This window comes from Callionymus lyra, chromosome 7, assembly GCF_982586985.1.
Source record: "Callionymus lyra chromosome 7, fCalLyr1.hap1.1, whole genome shotgun sequence".
NCBI classification, from domain to species: domain Eukaryota; kingdom Metazoa; phylum Chordata; class Actinopteri; order Syngnathiformes; family Callionymidae; genus Callionymus; species Callionymus lyra.
The window spans coordinates 13850237-13873621 of NC_141824.1; the positions used below are offsets into that span (position 1 = coordinate 13850237).

Here is a 23385-nt window from a genome sequence, read left to right on the forward strand (position 1 = left end):
AAAATTCTGGTTCTTACTTTCAGATCTAGTCATGGTCAGGCTCCTCTTTCCATCAGTGATCTGATCCAGCCTTACACCCCAGCTCGGGCTCTGAGGTCTGTGGATCAGAATCTACTGATGGTTCCTGAACACGCTTCAGGACCAGAGGAGAGAAATCCTTCCAGGATTCATACAGTGTGATCATAAAGTGTGACCAAAAAAAAAGAAAACATATGATTTAAGGAGTTGGATTTCAAATGCTACACTCATGTTAAAGTAATATAATGGCTATTTTCTTCATCATTACACACGCACAATGTGATTATAAACATTAATCTTAGATATATATTAAACATACATAAAGTGTGGATTGTTGAATATCTCAAAAGCTGCACTAATTAAGGAACTCAGATAAAACCATTGACTTATTCTGCTTAACCAACACCTGGCTGTCTATAGATGATTATGTATCTTTAAATGAATCAACACCACCCAGCCACACTAACTTTAAAGCCCCCCGACGCACTGGTCGAGGAGGTGGAGTCGCAGCCATGTTCACTTTGCTGGACTCTATCGTCCTCCTGGACCTTATTCTGAATTATTGTCTGAGTTCCCTGAGTTCTTGAGTGATTATTGTCATAAAATGTGTATGAATTTTAAACTTAAACAAGTCAGGGGGTTTTCCTCTCCGGGTTGTGGATGAAATACAAACGTCAATTGGAGGAGTTCATACTCCCCTCACTCATGAACAAGACCCTGAGTTACATGGAGTGTGAGATCGACAGGAGCAGTGTCAATTGATATGCAGACGATGCATTGATCTGCGGTGGTGAAAAGACAGTTAAGCAAAAAGGCAAAGGCCTCTTCGTAATAAAATAATAAAGGAATTAAGATACAAATCAAATAAGAATACAATACATACAATACTATATCCCACAGAGACATATATATAAACTGACAAAGGTAAATACAAATATCAGTTAAATTCAATAATGTTTCTCATACTTTTACAGCTAGATTTTGAAATATAAAAAAAGGCCAAAGATTGTGAAATTGTACTTCAATAAAGTTAATGTCACGCAGACGTTTGTCAAAACCTCAACACCACAGAGTTCGCAGCATAAAAGTTACGAGGTTTCACATCTGACTCTATATTTGTCAGAGGAAGTCATGTGAACATGTTGTTAACCTTCGACCAACCTGTGGCTGCACAGTCATAAAAAAGGAGGAACTTGAAACTAAATTAGAATAAACTTGTTTTTGAACAGCTAATAGTGTAATATTGTTCTTACATGAATGATTATTCAAAGCTTTGGTTCAATGTGTACCGGTCAGTGACACAGCAAACTGTTTGCTTTGTGGAAGTGATCCATATCACAACCTCCTTCTGATTGGTCGATCCCTCAGGGGTCATTTCAGGAAACAGGTTTTACTAACATACGGGAAAAACTGAGTTTTCAAACCAGACTTTTTCAGTTTTCAAATAAAGGTTTGCAAATTTGTTCAAACAAACCCAAGTTAACTTTATGACCACATACATGGGAAGTGATTATGACCACATATTAAAATCTTTTTTTTTTATTATTTGGAAGCACTTTTGACCATATATTATGTATAAACAAACGATATGAAATATGAACAGTATTGAAACATGTTGATCAACTATTCCAAAAGGGATATTTTAAAACATTATGCCCAAATATTTAGAAAACATGGACTTTTTTTGACATTCATGGGGAAAAAGTATTTAGTAAATTTCTTATTTCAATGTGTCAAAATACCGTTTGGCATCGAGATAACTATTAACAAAAATGAGTCCTATTATTTTTGTCTCACCCCGAGGTATGATGTCCTTCAAGGAAGGAAATACAAAGAAGAGACTTGTCAAAACACTGTTTCAAGAAGTGGCATTTATTCAATTTGTAAAGGTGCACTTCAAATGTGTAACTATAATTCTATAGAGCATTATATAAACTCGCTCAAATCTCAGACTCTGCGCTTTCTCCATATTTATTTAACAAATATTTTAACAAAAATCCTTCTGAACAATCTGCAGACAGACAGGACTTTACTTTCTCCTGGTCATAGTGATAATCCATCCCATATAACCAAAAACAGTCAAGAACCAACACTTACTGTTGATGACATATTAGCTATGTTAGCGACTGAACATATTAGCCATGTAAGAAACTAAACATATTAGCAATGTTAGCAACTGAACATATTAGCCATGTTAGCAACTGAACATATTAACCATGTTAGAAACTAAAGATATTAGCCTTGTTAGCAACTGAACATATTAGCCATGTTAGCAACTGAAAATATTAACCATGTTAGCTACGTTAAACTATAGAACATATTAGCCATGTTAAAAAACTAAACATATCAGCCATGTTAGCTGTGGAACATGTTAGCCAAGTTGGCTACAGGCAACAATTGAACACATTATCCATGTTAGCAACATGCAACTACAAAACATAATAGCGATGTTAGCTACAGGCAACGTTTGAAAATATTAGCCATATTAGCCACAGAACATATTTCCCATTTTAGCTACAGGCAATTGAACATATTAGCCACGTTAGCTAGGGGCAACATAGACCATATGAGCCATGTTAGCTACAGGCAACATAGACCATATTAGCCACGTTAGCTAGAGGCAACATAGACCATATTAGCCACGTTAGCTAGAGGCAACATAAACCATATTAGCCATAGGCAACATAGACCATATTAGCCATAGGCAACATAGACCGTATTAGCCATGTTAGCTACAGTTAAAATGACCACATTAGCCATGTTAGCTGAAGGCAACATAGCCCACATTAGCCATGTAAGCTACAGGCATCATAGCCTGCATTAGCCATGTTAACGACAGGCAACATACACCATATTAGCCATGTTAGCTACAGACAACACAGACGATATTAGCCACTTAAGTGAGGGACAACATAGACCATGTTAGCCAATAAGCTAGAGACAACATAGGACATGTTAGCCCATAAGCTAGAGACAACATAGGACATGTTAGCCCATAAGCTAGAGACAACATAGGACATGTTAGCCCATAAGCTAGAGACAACATAGGACATGTTAGCCACGTAAGCTGGAGGCAAATATCTGCTGCATTGTAACATTTCTTACCTATTGCAAATATTTCAAACAACAAGTAAAACTATCTCTTCTAAAAGTAGCAAAAATATGTTCATAATTTTTTTTACACTCACGTCTTTTTACAGGAGCAAATCTTGGCAAAGAAAACATTCTAGTTTTTTTCCACAAGTGTCTTTCTGTCGTGTTGGCAGTGCATCTATGAAACGTACTCGGCCGTCTTCCAGAAGTGTCCCGGGTGCGACAGTCTTCGATTGAGTCTTGGCAGTTTTTCCAGCATGTCTGCTAGCTGCGTGAAAGTCGGTCTGTCTTCCGTTTCAAAAGACCAGCAGCTGGATAATATCTCCTGGAGAGGAAAGGTCGGAGGTCACACAGCAGCACTGAAGGCATCAATGTGAAGGATGTGCATGTACAGTTTACCAAATTATGATTTCTTAATAAATGGTTTGAGTTCTTGCGACTTTATCTCCTTAATTCAAATTTTGAATTCCATATGAAATCACTGAAGATTTGCAGCACAATACTACAGAGCTTTGCAGTCCAATACTACTGAGATTTTTGGAGCCTAATATACAGAGCTTTGCAGCACAATACTATGGAGCTTTGCAGCCTAACACTACAGAGCTTTGCAGCCTAATACTACAGAGCTTTGCAGCACAATACTATAGAGCTTTGCAGCCTAATACTACAGAGCTTTGCAGCACAATACTATGGAGCTTTGCAGCCTAATACTATAGAGCTTTGCAGCCTAATACTACAGAGCTTTGCAGCACAATACTATGGAGCTTTGCAGCCTAATACTACAGAGCTTTGCAGCACAATACTATAGAGCTTTGCAGCCTAATACTACAGAGCTTTGCAGCACAATACTATGGAGCTTTGCAGCCTAATACTATAGAGCTTTGCAGCCTAATACTACAGAGCTTTGCAGCACAATACTATAGAGCTTTGCAGCCTAATACTACAGAGCTTTGCAGCACAATACTATAGAGCTTTGCAGCCTAATATTACAGAGATTTGCAGCACAATACTATAGAGCTTTGCAGCCTAATACTACAGAGCTTTGCAGCACAATACCATGGAGCTTTGCAGCCTAATACTACAGAGCTTTGCAGCACAATACTACAGAGCTTTGCAGCCTAATACTACAGAGCTTTGCAGCCTAATACTATAGAGCTTTGCAGCCTAATATTACAGAGATTTGCAGCACAATACTATAGAGCTTTGCAGCCTAATACTACAGAGCTTTGCAGCACAATACCATGGAGCTTTGCAGCCTAATACTACAGAGCTTTGCAGCACACTACTACAGAGCTTTGCAGCACAATACTATAGAGCTTTGCAGCCTAATACTACAGAGCTTTGCAGCACAATACCATGGAGCTTTGCAGCCTAATACTACAGAGCTTTGCAGCACAATACTACAGAGCTTTGCAGCCTAATACTACAGAGCTTTGCAGCACAATACCATGGAGCTTTGCAGCCTAATACTACAGAGCTTTGCAGCACAATACTATGGAGCTTTGCAGCCTAATACTACAGAGCTTTGCAGCCTAATACTACAGAGCTTTGCAGCACAATACTATGGAGCTTTGCAGCCTAATACTACAGAGCTTTGCACTGAATACTACGGAGCTTTGCACAGAATACTATGTAACCTTGGGAAGCAATACAATGGATCCTCATGAAGTAAGACTACACTACCGTAATACCAAGGAGACTTTGAAGACCGTGAAGGTTCTCATTCATCCAGCTCATGGTTATTCAAGGGCAAGTCAACTGGACTATGTACAGTTCTAAGAATTCGTTTCACCTCTCGTCCGAGAAGTTTCTTCAGTTTCAAAGGGGACTTGTAGAGTAAAACTACTCAGCTTTACGGAGTAATACCACAGAACCTCGCAGAGGAATACCACGGATCATTACGCAGTAACACCATGAAGCCTCAAAGTGCGTCTTTGTAGTTCACCAAAGTCCTGCTTAAACCCTTGGGTTATCTCTGGGTCAAGATGACCCCATGGCCTGAAAACAAATGTGTTTGAGGTATCCCTTGTGTTGTGCTCTAGGGCCACTGGTTCACTTTGATCCAGAGACAACGCAAGGGTTCGATATTTTGACTGATTTTGACACATAAAATATGTTCGAGGTCAGTAAGTTCAACCAAAATTAATACATAAGGTGTAGTGTAGATATTTGAGAACGTTAGAGGATTTTAATTGCGACTTAAAGTCTGAAAAATACGGTAAGTTTGTCTTAAAAGTTAAGCCGGGTTCTGAAAAGCCTGAATTTTTTTTTAAGGAGAACTAATTCAGATTCTTTTATTTACGTGTTCAGTTGGTTCACAGGTGAAAATGCATGATCTGACCCCTGCTGTTGAAAAGACTCACCGTGACCTCTTTGCCCATGTTGGTGTCTGCCAGGACCCTCTTGATGCCGTCGCTGCTGCCCACCATCCAGATCTTGGTCTCTATGTGGTGGTCTGCGAGGGGCCACTCACTCATCTGAAGCTCGTACCAGATCGTGCTGCGAGAAGAGAAAACGTTTCATCACACGAGTCACAAAGATGAGCCACGAAGGAGAATAAAATCGATACCCAAAAGCGTAAACATCAGCAGAATGGGAGAAAGGCAGCTGATCGTCTTTGATCTCTGGACTCATCTTCCGAACGATCTGAGGGGAAAGGTAGTCGATCCAGCCTCGAGGGATCCTCAGAACCCCTTTTTCTCTACACACAAACACACACTCTTGAGATGTCAACGTTACGTCAGCCTCCCAGGATCCTCAGCAGGTCACTCACCTACCCTCCTGAACAACACCAGACATTCCGAACAAGCCGAAGTCTGTTATCACCACTTTGCTCGCGTCATAAAACACATTCTTGGACTTCAGATCCTTGTGAACGATCCCTTTGGCGTGGAGGTAGCTCATCCCCTGTCGACCATAACATAGAATGGAACAAGACCATATCACACGTGTTCATCAGGTGACCAAAGGTCCATCTTTTGTCACCTGATACTTTTGTTTTCTGGCACCAAAGTCAGCTAAAGACTGTGAGTTGAACTTAAACTACGACTGAAGAATCACACAGAAGTCTGACTGTATGGAAAACAAAAAAAACCGGCTTGTTTATATTTGTTGCGTAACTACTCGCCTCCTATAAAAAGAGGAACTAATATAAACCATGTGTCCAACAACAGTGAGGAATGAATGCACTAATAATAGAAGAGTTACTCACGCTATATAAAGGAGTAAAAGGAAACAAATAAAATGGATAAATATATCAATAAATAATTTGATAAATATGTCATTAAATAAATAGTAGTAGGTAAATATATAAATGAGTCATTGAATAAATCAAATTGTGGGGACATTTATGAATGTGTTAAGGGTATAAATGTGCCATTAAATAAGTAAAATAGTACAATAAATATATGTGTTATTAATTATATGAATAATTAAATATATAGTAGTTAAATAAATGAATGAGTTATTAAACAAATACAATTGTAGTGAAATATATATAAATGTGTGACTAAATAAAACAATTGTAGTTATATATAGATGTTTGATTAAATAAATAAAATAGTAGTGAATTATATTTAATGTGTGATTAAATAAATAAAATAGTAGATAAATATATAAAAATGTCAATAATAAAAACAATATTAGTTAAATATATAAATGTTTTATTAAATAAAATACATTGTAGTTAAATGTGTTATTAAATAAATTCAATTTTGGTGAAATGTATACATTTGTTTTTTAATAAATTCAATAGCTAATATATAAATGTATCATTGAATAAATAAAATCTTAGTTAAACATATAAATGTATGAAAATAAATAGAATTGTATTTAATAAATAAATGTGTCATTTTAACTAATTATAATTACATAAATAAAGGTGTAGTTTATTATATAAATGTGTCATTAAATAAATAAAGTTGTAGTTTATTATATAAGTTTGTCATTAAATAAATAAAGTTGTAGTTTATTATATAAGTTTGTCAGTAAATAAATAAAGTTGTAGTTTATTATATAAGTTTGTCATTAAATAAAGTTGTAGTTTATTATATAAATGTGTCATTAAATAAATGAAGTTGTAGTTTATTATATAAATGTGTAATTAAATAAATAAAGTTGTAGTTTATTGTAAATGTGATATAAAAAAATGTGTTTATGCAGACAAAAAACTTCCATGAATGTATTAGATGTCGAGGAAATAAACATTTAAAACAATAATACGTACGTTTACAATCTCTTGACCGATCTGTCGAGTCTTGTTGATGTCCAGCTGGTGACTCATTTCTCTGACCACAGAGTACAAGGTCACTCCGGTGCAGAAGCTGCAGGGAGTCGACAGCGGAGGTGAAACCAAACCTCTCGTCAGGAGGAGAAACAGATAAGTTGGTGGTACCTGGTGATGATGGCCAGGTGTGGCGGGGCCATGCAGGCCCCCATGAACAGAACCACGTTCTCGTGCCGGGTCTGCCTGTAGTTCATCACCTCCTGCTTGAAGCTCTGCAGGTGTTGCCGGTTGTTGCCGTCGATCTCGAGCAGACGGATGGCCACCTCACCGTGCCAGCGGCCCCGGTGCACCTTCCCCCAGCGGCCCTGCAGACAGTGACGCCGTCAAGAATCCTTCCACCATCAAGAACCTCAGCTTCATTCATGGGAGTTTATCGTTTTGTTGGCACCAGAAGTAAGGTGTGTGAAGTAATTCTCGCTTTCCTCCTTTCCCTCTCATTCTCTCTCCATCATTCAAGACGCTCACAGCATATGACCAATTGCTGAGCAAACAGAGTCTTGTTCTGCTTGAGGTTTCTGCCTTTCTACATTTTTTCTCACCACTGTCACATATTGTGATTGTATTTCTTTTCTCTTATAAAATCATATTTAAACTAAAAATATTTCAGATAACTCTATGGAAGTATATTAGTGCCATTATATTAATCATTTAAATGTGTTTTTTAAGCATTTACATTTTTTTTGAATAAAATAGGTTGAATTTAGGTTGAATTTGTTTTTTAAGCATTTACATTTTTTTTAATAAAATAGGTTGAATTTAGGTTTAATTTGTTTTTTAATGGAATTTAAAAAGTAAAGAATCTTCATAACAAATGCAACATTTTCCTCTGGGTTTTATATTTTAACTTCAATAATTTAAAAATAAAAACAATTAAATTCAATATTTGTTTAGTTTGTAGCCTTTCAAATTGAATACAAAAGTATTGGTATAATAGTGCTACTATTTTTATATGGAATTAAAAATAACTATGGATAAAAAAAACAACTGAAAAAACAAATATATCCTTTTAATATAGAACCGACTGAAATAAATTTGCCAAAATATATTTAACCCTTGTGCTTCTTCAGGGTCAAGGTGACCCAAAGGCCCAAAAACACCACTACACATATGTATTTGTGGAAGCCAGGGAGGTCGTTCACCTTGACCCAGAGACAACCCAAGGGATACCACAAACACATTTGTTTTAGGGCCTTCGGGTCACCTTGACCCCGAGATAAAACATGGGTAAAATGATCAAAAAAATCATAAAGAAAAAAATATATATATATACATTTTAAATGTTAAATTCAACCCTTCACGTCACATGACATCACCTGACCAATGAGCTCTTCTATCTGGAGCTCATCATACGGGATGTCCCACTCCTGCAGGTAGACGCTGGTCTGGCTGGCCTGTCGAGACGCTTGACCCCGCCAGTGTCCAGGGAGTCGACGTCGACAGATGGAGGAGGGCAGGTCCTCCAGCGCGTCCTTCTCGTCCTCCTCAGTGTTTCTTTCTTTACTCTCTTCACTCTGCACAGAGAAGTTTGCTTCTGCTCGCCGCTCCGGAGATTCCTGAGGACATTTTCACGGAGGATGATAAAGCACTTCATGAAGGTTGACAAAACATGACATCGGTGATCTTTGATTTAGGTCATCTTAAAGAAGAAGAAGAGCAGATCTATGTAAGTAAGTAAGTAATTTATATTTAAAGAGCGATTTCCTAGACCAGGGTCACAAAGCGACGATCAAAACATTAAAAAAAATAAAAATACTAAAAAGAATAAGATAACACCGACATAACATAACAACCCAGGAGTCCTAGAAAATCAGGAGATCCATGTTTTACTATTGAAACAACATGGTTTTTGATAATATGTTGAAATATTAGAGACTATGGCTGTGTATTGGCAAGAATCTGGCGATACGATATGCATCACGATACATGTGTGACAATATGATATATTGCAATAAATTGCAAAAACTGTAGGAACTAGGATACATTGATTGATTGGTTGATCATAAAAGCTAGATAAATAATATAATTTTGGTGTTAATGGGCAAAGAATTTACCCTGAAATAGACCAACTCAACAATAGAATATATTCTAATATGAAGACTGTGTACTTGTAAATAATATTCCGCATGGAATAAAATATCTGTTAAATGATTAGTAAGACATTACCTTTTGACAAAGACATGTCTCTAGCTCAACACTGCAAAATACTGACCAGAAACCGTTTCCTTCAACTGTTAAAAAATCTCTAAATTTAGGAAAATTATGTCACAACACGATCTGGAGCTTATAATCCATGCGTTTGTGTCTTCTTGTTTGTACTATTGTACTATTTGTACTGTCTCGCCTGCAGTTAATACAAAACTCTGCAGTGAGTATTCTGAATGCTCTAGTAGGAGAACTTGCATTTCTCCCAATCCTAGTAAAGATAAATATAACCCTCATTATGTGAAAGTATAGCGTACTATTGATTGAACAGATACTTTATTTTATGTGAAATATTTTTACACAGTTTTCAGAATATATGGTAACGTCTATCATTTTGAGGGTTTATCCTTTGCCTGTTATTAACAAAGTATATTTTTTATCCAGCTTTGAGGATCAACCAATCACAGCTTTTGAAACAGTGACTGACACCTTACAACGTGAGTCAACTCACAAGTTTCGGTTCATTTCTATTGGAATTTTCTGGAACCACTCCTAAGCCAACACTCTAGGAATCTGGGAAGATTCCCAGAATATTTCGGAATACAGTCCCTGATGTTTCGTTTAAAGGTGAAAAACGTTGTTGGTTAAACTCGTCATGAAACTTTGAAACTGACCTCTGTTGTCTCCACGGCTGCTTCGCTTTCTTGTATCGTCCTGAGAGAACGACACAGACGTTTAGAAGGTGCTGATCCAACATGAACTTGAGTTTTATTTTACCCAGAGAGGGAGGAGTCCTGAGCCAGAGCTGAGCCGTTAGAAGGAACATCTGTCACATAAAGAAGTGTGTTATGAGCAGAGATAGAGAACGTATTCTGGAAAAAAACCGAATCAAGAACATCTTAAATGTAACAATAATATTCACTTGAGGACTATAATTAATAACATTATAGTCACCAGGACACATCTACTTTATACCTGGTCAGAACAGACAATAAAAACTACAGATCTGTTATTTTAATGGCTTGTAATTAATTTAAAGAACGTTTATTTTACCTTTATTTATCCTTTGATTTTCTATGTCTTTATTTTTATTCTAAAATTGCATCTGTATAGTGTGGTTTTGATGTCGTACGGTGGCCCAGAAGTGCAAAACAAATTTACAAACTCTCAAATGACCATTTCCTAAAACAGTTTTACAATCGCTCGAGAAAAATTACAAATTCTGTAATTACAAACTCCTGAAACAAATTTAGAATTTTATTACATTTTTAATTTATTTCAGAGGTTGTTGTTTCCTTATTTTTTATTATTTGATTCAGGAAATTACATTAGTTTTTTCACTTCTCGGCCACCGTAGTTTAGAGACACACTGGCCCAACAATGTTTTACTGGAATTTAAATACACATTTTAATGACTGGAAACATGATTTTCTGTTGATGATAATAAAATATAGAACTAGTTGAAATACCTCCTGGGTAAGTCCAGAAAGTAGGTTTGCTTTAGTAAGTGTCTCAAACTAATCTAAAAATATAACTTAAATAGAAATGACAAACAAATACATGTCAAAGGATGATATAAAATTATGTTATATGATATTAGGTCATCCCATTCCTCACAGGTCAGGTTTAGAAAGTCGATCAAAACAACAAAACAACATCGTAAAGACAAAATAAAGAGATTAAAAACAAACCTGGGAAGTTGAAGCATTGTTCCGAGTTCCCCTGAGGAGACTTGGGTGGAGGAAGAGGGGTGCTGGTGCTGGTGCTGGAGCGGTTGCTCTGCTGCGGGTGCGCCGGAGACGACGGCGTGGAGGACGTTGCTGAGGACGGGTTGCTACTCGAGTCCACGCGGTGAAAAACTGGAACCGGATCCTGAACATTTTAAAGATAGAACATGTCCAAAATAAGTCTTTACGAAGTCAAAAACACACGTTTAGTCGACATTTTGTAAAACATAAAGTAAGTAAAAATCTCGCAGATTATTATTAAAGTTAGAAACATGGTCTCACCCTCTTGCCGACGCTCTTGGGTAAAGTTCTGAACTGCATTGGGATTTCCATCGTGTGGTCGATTCGATTGTTGATGTCTGTCGGGACCGATTCTGCTCGCCTCATCTTTGGTGCTTCTCACAGGGGGAAAAATTAAACGAGAAATCAACTTCATTGCCTTCGTTTCAAATCATCAAAGTATCTTCAGTTCTACAAAATTCACAATGATTTAATTAAACCAAGAAATAAAGAATCATGTGATACAATTTGTATTTTTTTTTTGTTTGTAAAGGTTCATCTACTCACATGTCAGGAAGGAAATTCGACAGGAAGGGGCTTCTCTAGTGCATTTGTTGTGACACTTTAACCTGAAGGAAAAATGTGTTAATCCATATTATAATGATATTTTAACATGTTTTAAGGTTCATCTTACTTGCAGTGTTTACACTTGACACCAAACATCATGCTTCTGTGGCACACTTGGCACGTCTGGGAGAACCAGGTTTTGGTGGAAAACCTAAAAATAAAAAAGCGGAAATACTTAAAAAAAAATGTATATTGTATCAAAAGTCTAACAAGTGTCTATAACATTTAAACATAGAGGCTCAATAAAACACAACATTGTTCTGACCTGTGAGTGACGTCCAGTCCAATCCCTCTCCTCTGTGTCTGAGGGGAGTTCCAGTGCAGAGCAGCGCCCCCTGTCGGGAGAGAGGAGTCTGGCATGAAGGTTGACGTAAAACGTCACTTTCATAAACTGCTGGACAGTAAGTAATCATGTTACAAAAGAAAGCACAGAAGTCAAACCATGGTTTAATGTAGACTGAGGAGGCGAGTTGATGGACGTGTCTTCAAGCGAGTCTCTCAAACCATCGATGTGACTCTCAGTTAAATGTCTTTTTTTCTTCAACGTCCTGCCAACACAAAAACTGCAGTCAATCTACAGACAAAAAAAAAATATGTTAACATATTAAATCTGGTCATCATTAATCAGAAAATTATCAAAATATATATATATATATATATATATACGCACATATACAGGATAGATGTAACAATATAAACTGAATAAATGTATACATGTGTATTAACAGATATATGTGATCAAATGAAATCTACATTTAATAAAAATAGAACATCGATAAATATATTTAATTCTAAACACACTTTATCAACCCTTCTGTAATCTCAGGGTCAAGGTGACCCGGAGGTTCAACTATACAAAAATCTCACAAAAAATATGGTTAAAAACTAAAATAAAAAAATAAAAAATAAAAAATACAATACTAAAATCGCAATTGCAATATATTTTCAACACATTCTAACAATATATATAAGCAGAATAAATCTAACAATTTGCTTTCTCTTAGATATACAGTGTTTCAACATTTTATGTTTATTAATTAATATATATTATATATATATATATATATATATAATTATTATTATTTATTATATATATATATATATATATATATATAATAAATCTAAGTCTATAAACAGAATTTCAAAATGATCCTACGACATTCAGACTTATATATAGATATTAGATTAGATTGACTTTATTAATCTATATATCTATAAATAAAGAGACAGAATTCTCAAACTCTATAAACAGTATTTAAAAAAACATCTATACATACTGTACATATATATATACATCGACACACCTACCCTTAGATACATATGAATACATATACAGGTATATATTATACATAAAAAACTGAATAAATCTCATTACCTATTAACAAAATAAGTCTACTTATCTACACAGAACAAATACATGTACATCTAAGAAAAAAGTGTAAGTCAACATATCAATAAACAATAAATAAATCAATGGCTGAATCTATACGAGTGTGTCCATATCGTTTTTTGTTTATAATTAATTAAACACATCATCTGAGGTTGATTTTTCATTCTTAAGAATGTCAACCTCTGACTTGTGCCCAGAGATCCAGCCTATGAACGAGACACTCGCTCGTACGACGTTCTTACTCGCAGCTCTCCTGGTCCTCGCCTCGTCCGAGCGTCTGGGACTCCTGGCTCTTGCTGTGGATCAGCGAGAACTTGGTGAAGCGCTGCAGCAGTTTCCTGGACGCAGTGTTGGAAGGTTTGACCGGCGTGGCGGGAGTGCTGGGCAGGGAGAAGACGTCGGTGAGTTCCTCCGTCGAGGTGGAGAGTCGGGTCGCGCCTGAACACGGGACCACCGAGATGGAGATGGAGCGACTGTGGTTCATCTGGAGGGGGATGAAGGGGCTGCTGGGAGGAAGTCTCGGGTCGCCCTCGTCCTGGGGCTCTGTGTCGGCGCTCATCTCAGCTGCTTCTGTACACACAACAAATCTAAACTCAGAGAGTATAATAATATAATTATTATTGTTATTATCTGTTCCGTTTTCTCTCTGCATTCTCTCTTTATCTAAATGGTTCTTTATTTGATTACATTTTCATATTTCTGCTTTTTCAACACTTATTAACCCTTCCAAACACAATCATATACTGATGGCAGTAGGCTGCGACGCAGTGCACTAGCACATCTTAAGTCTTGCTCGGGACATAACAATACAATGTCTCCCTGGGTATTAATAAAGTTCCATCTATATCAGGGGCTGGGATTATTTTTAAATATCATTACTGCGATATATTGAAGTATTCTTTTTCACGATACTGTATTGTATTATTCAGCACTGTTATTACTTATTGTATAGTTGAACACAAGACAGATAACACAACGGTTTATAAAATGTAAAATTCAATATATATACTGCATATATATAATTAACATGCAAATATTCCAGGTGTTCGTTAATCTTTGTGTTTTAATTAAACCTCCAGCCGCTAGATGGCAGCTGTCGACACATCCTCCCCAGCAACAGTAATAATGTTACCCATGGAGATCCTGGCGACGACTGAGGACCAGAGGATACAGTGGACTCCAGCAGCTTTCAAAGAGCAGATGTTTGGAGATATTTGGCTTTTAAAACAAATGAAAGCAGGTACGACCTTGTCAAGAGTCATGTGGTCTGTAAATTCTGCAACACCAGAGTCAAGTACTCGACAATACTACACATATATCCTTTTTACTACAGTATCACTATATATCGCAACATACTGTATCGTGACACGTATCGTATGGCCAGATTCTTGACATTACACACCTCTATTAGAACGGTCTTCTCTCACTATTATAGTAAATTAAGTAAGTAAAGTAAAGGTTATTTGTAAAGCGCTTTCTAGACCAGGGTCACAAAGCACTTGAACAATCAAAAACAATGTTCAGCTAAAATACATGCTTTAGGAGGTCAAGACACATCACTGATGTAAGGGCTGACCATGAATAGATCTGAAAGTAAGAACCAACATTTTAAAAATGATCCTGAAAGAAACTGGCAGCCAGTGAAGAGTTTTAAGGATCGGAGAAATGTGAGTTCTTCTACTAGAGCAGGTCAGAATTCTCGCTGCAGAGTTTTGTATGAACTGCAGGCGAGACAGATCCTTCTTGTTTAGACACGAAAATAAACTGTTACAATAGTCTAAACAAGAAAACACAAACGCATGGATTACAAGCTCCAGATCATGTTGTGACAACATTTTCATAAGTTTAGAGATTTTTCTAAGTTGAAGGAAACAGTTTTTGGTCTGTTTTTTTTGCAGTGTTGAACTAGAGACATGTCTTGACACCCAGGTTTCTCAGGCTGAGTTTCACTGACTGGCCTAAGTCACCCAAGTACCGACTCAACCCTGGAACCTTATCATCAGGAATGTAATTACATTTAATAATGTAATGAATAAAAAAACAAACATCATAAAATAGGCATAATGTTTCATTTATATATATACATCAATAGAAATGTCTTTGCCTTCTTTTATCCATGATCGGGTCGTGGGGTCAGATGAGGTTAGAGACGTGGATCAACTGGATACAGAGAGATTTGCCTTTTGGCTTAACTCTGTTTTCACCGCCACAGATCAATGCATCGTCTGCATAAGCGTTAGAAAGATCAACGCATAGTTTGTTTGTTTGAATTATTTATTAAACCTTTAATGAACTACACTTGTTGCACAAGAGAGGACATGTTTTGAGGGTGTCACTTCTTATCTCGCTTTCAAATTTACCAGTGATGTGTGTGTGTGTGTTTGCGTCTTCCTGTGTTTACCACACACACGTCAAGTATCTCTGATCACGACTTGAACCATTGATGCCAGCGGTTTATCAGCTTCAGTTTCAAGTGTTCGGAGACGTTCAAGACCGAAGCACACAAACTAAAACAAGTTCAAGTGTGGAGAAGACGATCAGGTCTTACATACCAATACCTGAGTGTCTGGACATGTCTCAAAGTGCCCGAGTGCACAGCTGATGAGACAGAGACCCAGGATATATTGACAGACCGACGTGACACTAGACAACCGTTTGTTTTTACAAGAACCTTCACCAGAAGAACCGAACCGTGCGGACAAGTCAGGTCAATGCGGTCTTAGAGTCACCTTGTCAGGTACAACGAGAGGGAGATATTTAGTCAACAAACACAGAGGGATTGAGGTCTCGCAGGAGAGGACGGTTCAAGACCAGAAGCACCAGGTGCTGAGGAGAAATCAAGAGTTTACTTTACCATGAGGAGTGATTCTCGTGGGCTTCTGATGTCCTGCTCTCATGATCGGCTACGGTTCAAGTTTATTTTCACTCTTGAGAATTCACCTCCCACCCACCGGTCCGTCCCATGACTCCACCCAGAGTTCTGCAGCTGACACCCGCGCTTCAGAGGATAAACAAGAATACACGTTTTCTCTTCTTGTTCAGAGTAGTTTTATTCTTGCTTTAACCACTTCAACCGACCACAATGTTTGGTCAAGTTCACATCATTTATCTCAGTTTTCTGCAGGTTATATTCTTCCTTCCTTGTACTGAGAATACATTTTGATTTTGATTTGAAGTGGAGAAGTTTTGCTCTGCCTTCTTTATGTTGTATTACTGTTTATTGTGTGAATACTGAAGGCATTCACACCATTGAGACCCTTTCCCCCCCCCATTCACTTGAACTTTGACCTTCCGGTAAATTAATCTACTCGTACCTAGAAACTTAATTCAACTTAAAAAATACTTTTGTCTACTTACTACTACTGCTAATTCTACTGCACTCTACAAATATTACTTATTTACTTTCTTACTTACTATTACTACTTTTAATACTTCTACTAATTCTACTGCTATTTCTAATCCCACTACTTCTTCTAATTCTACTTCTTCTATTTCTACTTCTTCTATTAATACTTCTACTTCTTATTCTACTACTTATTCTTAGCTTTTTTTTTATTGTACCTTGCCTTATTTCATCAGTAGTTTTCCTTTATGTGATCATTTCAACTTTTTCCACTCATTTTTACTTTGAATAGTATTTCAGTTTACAGACGTAGCAGATCTAGCATTCACATTGCATTTTCTCCTGGAAATACAATTCCTCTTGTACAACTATAAGTTAATTTGTTTGTAAAAATATAAAGGTAAGGTGAATTGAAAAAGTTTAATATAAGGGCTGATATTTAAACATTTATAATGTTTGATAATTGAAACCGCAACTTTAGTTTTATCAAATGAAAAAACGTTCCTCCTCTGAACACATGCTTGATCGGTGATGGGTGAGAAAACCATGAAGTTAATATTTCTGTATTTATTTGTCCAATAACTGTACATAAATGAAAGGAAATAATGTGTGATAAGGTCTTTTAGGAACGACTTTAAATTCACAACATAATGTAGTAAACACAAAGAAAGTATGTATTTAAATATTGTGAAGCAGAACTAAAAGACTCGAGTATAAATAAAACACTTATGCTTAAAAAAATATTCTTTCTTCCTTTCATTTAAACTGCATTTAAATCACTAAAATAAACATCCAAACATCACAATCCTCTGCAGCACCTGGTGTTATTCATAGGTATAAGAACATCTGAGAACATTGCAAGTATCTTCAGCGAGCAAAGACAACAGGTACCTTCATCATCTGCCGGCAGTTCATAGACCCTGGGAAAGCAACTGAACGACCCAGTGACTGTTGCGACCAAACATCCCGACATGCTGCTCGTATCAGAGAACTTCAAGTCGATAGATTTCCTGGAGCTTACCAGGCCTGGGGAGGACTGCAGGGAAAGGGCCAATGAGAGCAAAGGGGTCTAATACGGTGGGCTTGTGGGGGAATGTTTCCCAACAATGGGTGGAGGCTGCAGAGTAAACCCACCGTCTCTCTGCAGGACCTGCAACATCCTGGACATCACAGATAGTGTTTTAAAGTAGGGGTTTGAATTGTCAAGAATCTGGCGATACGATACAGGGGCAACGATATGATATGTTCCAATATATTTTGATACTGTAGTAACAAGGATATATTTGTAGTATTGTCGAGTACTTGACTCTGGTGTTGCAGAATTTACAGACCACATGACTCTTGACGAAGTCGTAACTGTTTTCATTTGTTTTGAAACCAAAATATGTCGAAACATCAACTTGAGTCACTGTATCCTCTCGTCCTCAGTCGTCGCTGGGATCTCAAAGGGTTTTAGTGTTCCTTTAGCTACATAGGGGACGTAATGACTGCTACCGTCTAGGGGCCTGGAAGTTTAAATGCAAAACAAAAATGAACAAAGGCCCTGGATTTTTTGCATGTTAACTGTTCAATTTAAAAATATATATATTATTTTATACACAATTTATTTCACTTTAAACCACGATTTGTAAGCCAAATAATAACAATAATCAATAAAGTGTTGTTGAATATCAGTAAAGTATCATGAGAAAAACCTGAAACAACGAGTGAACACAGGAAGCAACACGGATAACGTTGCGTCAACTTGAATGACTGAATGATACAAACCTGGAATTAAATCTGAAAAAAATCACAATTTTGCTTTCTATTTGTTCAGGCTTTTCCTTGATTTTCTGGAACTCCTGTGTTGTTGTCAGTATTATCTTGATCTTTAAAGTATATACTTTTTTGAGTATTGTTTTGATTGTTTAAGCGCTTTGTGACCCTGGTCTGGAAAAGCGCTATATAAATAAATATTACTTACTTACTTACAATCCCCTGATTCTTCCTTTCAATTGTGTGATACAAAAAATGTATTTGTATTTATGTCATTAATGTATATAAAGTAAATAGTCATTTATACTTATATTAGAATTAATTAATGTTTTAGTAACGTTTTTTCCTCCCAACCACTTTAGACTGTGATGTGAACTTCTGTTATATTCTTATCTATACTTTATATTACCTTCATATTATTTTAATGAATTTCTTCTGGCGACAGAAAACATAATTTACCAAATGAATTTTCCAAAAGGATCAATACAGTGATATATACACATACAAATACATACACCAAAAAATGCTGAAAGGGGTTGAAATATTGGAAATGATTCTTATTTAATTGGGGTTAAAATATTGTATGTTTTTCGCCATTTTAATTTAATTTTCACAAATGCTAGCATAAACACATGCTAGCATACACACACGCTAACGTACACACATGCTAGCATACACAAACGCTAATGTACACACATGTACACACTCGTTTTTATCAGGGAATATTCAAGAAAAGTGTTGGTTTTTTAAGTTGTGTAGCTTTAAATCGCACCGACTTGTCTTCTCTCGGATTTAATGTCACAAGGATTTAAAAATAGTCATGAAACTTGAATCCAAAAACATATTTTAAACCATAAATAAATCAAATTTAAAGTAACAAATACCAGGAAAGGAAAGATAATCTGTGAGTAGAAATGTTTAACCTGGACTTTGATTTCCTGAAGACGTCACACAAGAAGGACTTGTTTGCTCACATTATTCTCGTTAACTTGTGTTTAAAAGGCGTGAGCAGAAGAACGTGTGTGAGTTTTTAGTGACGACAACTACACGACTACACAATCTTATATTAAATGTAACGTTACTCACGTGTGAGTCCGTCCGTGATCTTTCCATGAAGGCGACACTTCAGCGCCTGTTGCTGCTCCTGGAAACAACCTGGACCAGCCTGTTGTGTGTGTGTGTGTGTGTGTGTACACCTGTGTGCACCTGTGTACACTTGTGTAGGGGGCGGCGTCACATCTGTGCGTGGCTCGGACACACGCCCCGCCGGTGTGCGTGCTGAGGTGTGTGTCTGCCTGGTATGTGCAGCTCTGGGTGTGTAACTGTCAGGGCAGGGACCGATCTTGCAAGTTGAGTCAGCACATTCTGGTGTGGGCGAGTGAACACACCCCCCCCCCCCCCCCCCCCCCCACACACACACACACACATATAAACACACACACACACACACACTTAAACACACACCCCCCCACACACACACAGACACACATATAAACACACACACACACACACACCCACACCCACACACATGCACACACACGAATATACTGTATATCCACACAGAAACGCGCGCAAGGACACACACACACACATACACACATGCAAATTTACACACATGCACACACACAAATATATATACACAGTTACACACAGAAACGAGCGCAAGTATACGCATACACATGCACACACACACACGCACACCCACACACGCATATATATATACACAGACACACACATACAGTATATATACACACACACATATACATATATATATATATACAGGTACACGCATACACACACATACGTATATACACACATATTTTTAAACACAAATATACACATATAAACACACATGCATACACACGCACGCATATATATATACACACACACAGATACATATATATATACAGGTACACGTATACACACACATACGTATATACACACATATGTATAAACACAAATATACACACATAAACACACATGCACACACACATATACAAACAAGCACATATATATTTGCACACACAACCACACACCACATAAAAGCGCTATACAAATAAAAAATACTTACTTATATACACACATACATACACACAAAAGCGCTATACAAATAAAAATTACTTACTTACAAATATACACACATATATACACACACCCACACACACACATACACACGCACACAAACACACACAATATATATATATGCACACACACATACTGTATATACACACATATATGTAAACACCTACACACATACAGGGAGTGCAGAAATATTAGGCAAGTTGTATTTTTGAGGATTAATTTTATTATTGAACAACAACCATGCTCTTAATTAACCCAAAACACTCATTAATATCAAAGCTGAATATTTTTGGAAGTTGGAGCAGGGCTTTTTTAGTTTTAGCTATTTTAGGAAGATATCCGTGTGTGCAGGTGACTATTACTGTGCATAATTATTAGGCAACTTAACAAAAAACAAATATATACCCATTATAATTATTTATTTTCACCAGGGAAACCAATATAACAGTTCAACAATCACAAATATACATTTCTGACATTCAAAAACAAAACAAAAACAAATCAGTGACCAATATAGCCACCTTTCTTTGCAAGGACACTCAAAAGCCTGCCATCCATGGATTCTGTCAGTGTTTTGATCTGTTCACGATCAACATTGCGTGCAGCAGCAACCACAGCCTCCCAGACACGGTTCAGAGAGGTGTACTGTTTTCCCTCCTTGTAAATCTGACATTTGATGAGGGACCACAGGTTCTCTATGGGGTTCAGATCAGGTGAACAAGGAGGCCATGTCATTAGTTTTTCTTCTTTTAGACCCTTTCTTGCCAGCAATGATGGAGCATTGTCCTGCATGAAAATCATGTTTTTCTTGAAGGATGCCGACTTCTTCCTGTACCACTGCTTGAAGAAGGTGTCTTCCAGAAACTGGCAGTAGGACTGGGAGTTGAGCTTGACTCCATCCTCAACCCGAAAAGGCCCCACAAGCTCATCTTTGATGATACCAGCCCATACCAGTACCCCACCTCCACCTTGCTGGCGTCTGAGTCGGACTGGAGCTCTCTGCCCTTTACCGATCCAGCCACGGGCCCATCAAGACTCACTCTCATTTCATCAGTCCATAAAACCTTAGAAAAATCAGTCTTGAGATATTTCTTGGCCCAGTCTAGACGTTTCAGCTTGTGTGTCTTGTTCAGTGGTGGTCGTTTTTCAGCCTTTCTTACCTTGGCCATGTCTCTGAGTATTGCACACCTTGTGCTTTTTGGCACTCCAGTGATGTTGCAGCTCTGAAATATGGCAAAACTGGTGGCAAGTGGCATCTTGGCAGCTGCATGCTTGACTTTTCTCAGGCAGTTATTTTGCGCCTTGGTTTTTCCACACGCTTTTTGCGACCCTGTTGACTATTTTGAATGAAACGCTTGATTGTTCGATGATCACGCTTCAGAAGCTTGGCAATTTTAAGAGTGCTGCATCCCTCTGCAAGATATCTCACTATTTCTGACTTTTCGGAGCCTGTCAAGTCCCTCTTCTGACCCATTTTGCCAAAGGAAAGGAAGTTGCCTAATAATTATGCACACCTGATATAGGGTGTTGATGTCATTAGACCACACCCCTTCTCATTACAGAGATGCACATCACCTGATATGCGTAATTAGGAGTAGGCTTTCGAGCCTATACAACTTGGAGTAAGACAACATGCATAAAGAGCATGATGTGGTCAAAATACTCATTTGCCTAATAATTCTGCACTCCCTGTATATACACACATACATATACAGGTGCAATGCACACCCATATATTCATACACACACATACACACACACACAAATGTATACACACACACAGGAACTAAACTAAATGATGTGTGATTGTAAAGAACAATTAAAAAGTAATTATCAACTAATAATGATTATTATTATATTTTTTTTATATATGTGTTATTATTAGTTATCAGTAATAGTTATAGTTGTTACCTCGAGGTTCAGGTTAAACTTTAGTGAATTTTATGAATCTTTTCACCTTTAATAACTTTCAGCACGTGAAGAGAGAAACAAAAACGTCAAAATGAAGCTTCATCATTTAAACGGCGATTTCATGATGTTGCAGTTACAATTATTTGACACTAGAGGGAGCCAAGCATTCCCTTTGCCTTCCTGTTTGTATCTCCGTTTCTTCTTTTGCATTCCCTTTATGCGTGCGCATGCGCATCCATTTTTTGCGTGCGCATGGGCACCCATTTTAAGCGTGCGCATGCGCATCCATTTTTTGCGTGCCTATGCGCATCCAGTTTAAGCGTGCGCACGCTCATTCCGTGCGCATGCGCATGTCCTTCAACAACCCTCGACTTATCAGGAGGAAACGGCTTCAGTTCTTGGAAGAACAAACACGAGTCAGCAACAAGTCGATACAAACATTAAACATTTTCGACACACAGCATAAAAAACAACTTTAGTTAAGTAACATCCATTTAAAAAAAAAAGTTGAAGAAGGAACATGTGCCTCGTTTTTAATCTAAATATATGAATAACTAATAACTAATAAATATAATTCTTAACAAGCTCTTCAGGTGAAACATTTTATTTTGGCAACTAAGCAAAAACTCAAACTTTATTTACTTAATTTACTTTTTGCTATGCTTTTTATAAGGGATTTATTTTTTATTTTCAACTGTATATTGCTTTTATTACTAAATAAATGTGTATATTTCATTTAAATTTAACAAAATGTCCTTTTTGCTTAGTATTTTCCGTTAATAAAATTAATAATTATAAGAACGTTAACTATATACATATATATATATATATATAATCATTAATAGGACTTTAGAAATTATTTTTCCGTCCAGCTAAAGAAAATTGAGTTACAAGACGAGCGTTAAGTAAATGTTTAACAGAGTGTTTGTCAATAACAAACCCGTGAGTGTCCACGTGTGAACTTCTGTGTACTTTTCCACAGGAAAGATGTTTCTTAAACAAGTCATTTGTTT

At 37.0% G+C, this 23385-nt stretch overlaps 1 protein-coding gene and 1 long non-coding RNA gene across 4 annotated transcripts; both read right to left on the reverse strand.

Annotated features, from left to right (window-relative positions):
• Nucleotides 1–1865: 1865 nt before the first annotated feature.
• Nucleotides 1866–19661, reverse strand: LOC148075112 (kinase suppressor of Ras 1-like). Of its 3 annotated transcripts, none has more exons than XM_087795680.1 (17): nucleotides 19467–19661; nucleotides 13525–13852; nucleotides 12334–12440; nucleotides 12158–12227; nucleotides 11960–12043; nucleotides 11833–11894; nucleotides 11548–11660; nucleotides 11230–11410; nucleotides 10316–10364; nucleotides 10213–10252; nucleotides 8710–8949; nucleotides 7505–7701; nucleotides 7337–7433; nucleotides 5885–6018; nucleotides 5681–5812; nucleotides 5475–5610; nucleotides 1866–3436 (listed from the first exon to the last, which is right to left on the reverse strand). In XM_087795680.1, exons 2-17 carry the CDS (start codon nucleotides 13839–13841, stop codon nucleotides 3290–3292), a joined length of 2106 nt encoding a protein of 701 aa, XP_087651806.1. In that variant the 5' UTR covers nucleotides 13842–13852; nucleotides 19467–19661; the 3' UTR covers nucleotides 1866–3289. The 3 variants fall into 3 exon arrangements, 2 of the variants coding, with proteins under 2 accessions (XP_087651806.1, XP_087651805.1); XM_087795679.1 differs by lacking the exon at nucleotides 19467–19661 and adding an exon at nucleotides 16137–16319; XR_015711857.1 differs by lacking the exons at nucleotides 1866–3436; nucleotides 19467–19661 and adding an exon at nucleotides 16137–16320 and having other exon boundaries at nucleotides 5476–5610; nucleotides 5889–6018.
• A 1148-nt stretch (nucleotides 19662–20809) lies between these two features.
• Nucleotides 20810–21742, reverse strand: LOC148075113 (uncharacterized). The gene is made up of 3 exons (XR_015711858.1): nucleotides 21571–21742; nucleotides 21425–21459; nucleotides 20810–21326 (listed from the first exon to the last, which is right to left on the reverse strand). It is a non-coding gene; the product is annotated as an uncharacterized LOC148075113 (long non-coding RNA).
• Between the last annotated feature and the right edge of the window lie 1643 nt (nucleotides 21743–23385).

What these genes read in the sequence shown, in the direction of transcription:
- LOC148075112 (XM_087795679.1), bottom strand. Translation starts at nt 16,179, where the DNA reads ATGAGAGCAGGACATCAGAAGCCCACGAGAATCACTCCTCATG. An exon ending in GTCAAGTGTAAACACTGCAA is followed by an intron (nt 11,895 to 11,959) that starts GTAAGATGAACC and finishes TTTTTCCTTCAG; the next exon opens with GTTAAAGTGTCACAACAAAT. An exon ending in GCTGATGTTTACGCTTTTGG is followed by an intron (nt 5,611 to 5,680) that starts GTATCGATTTTA and finishes CTCTTCTCGCAG; the next exon opens with CACGATCTGGTACGAGCTTC.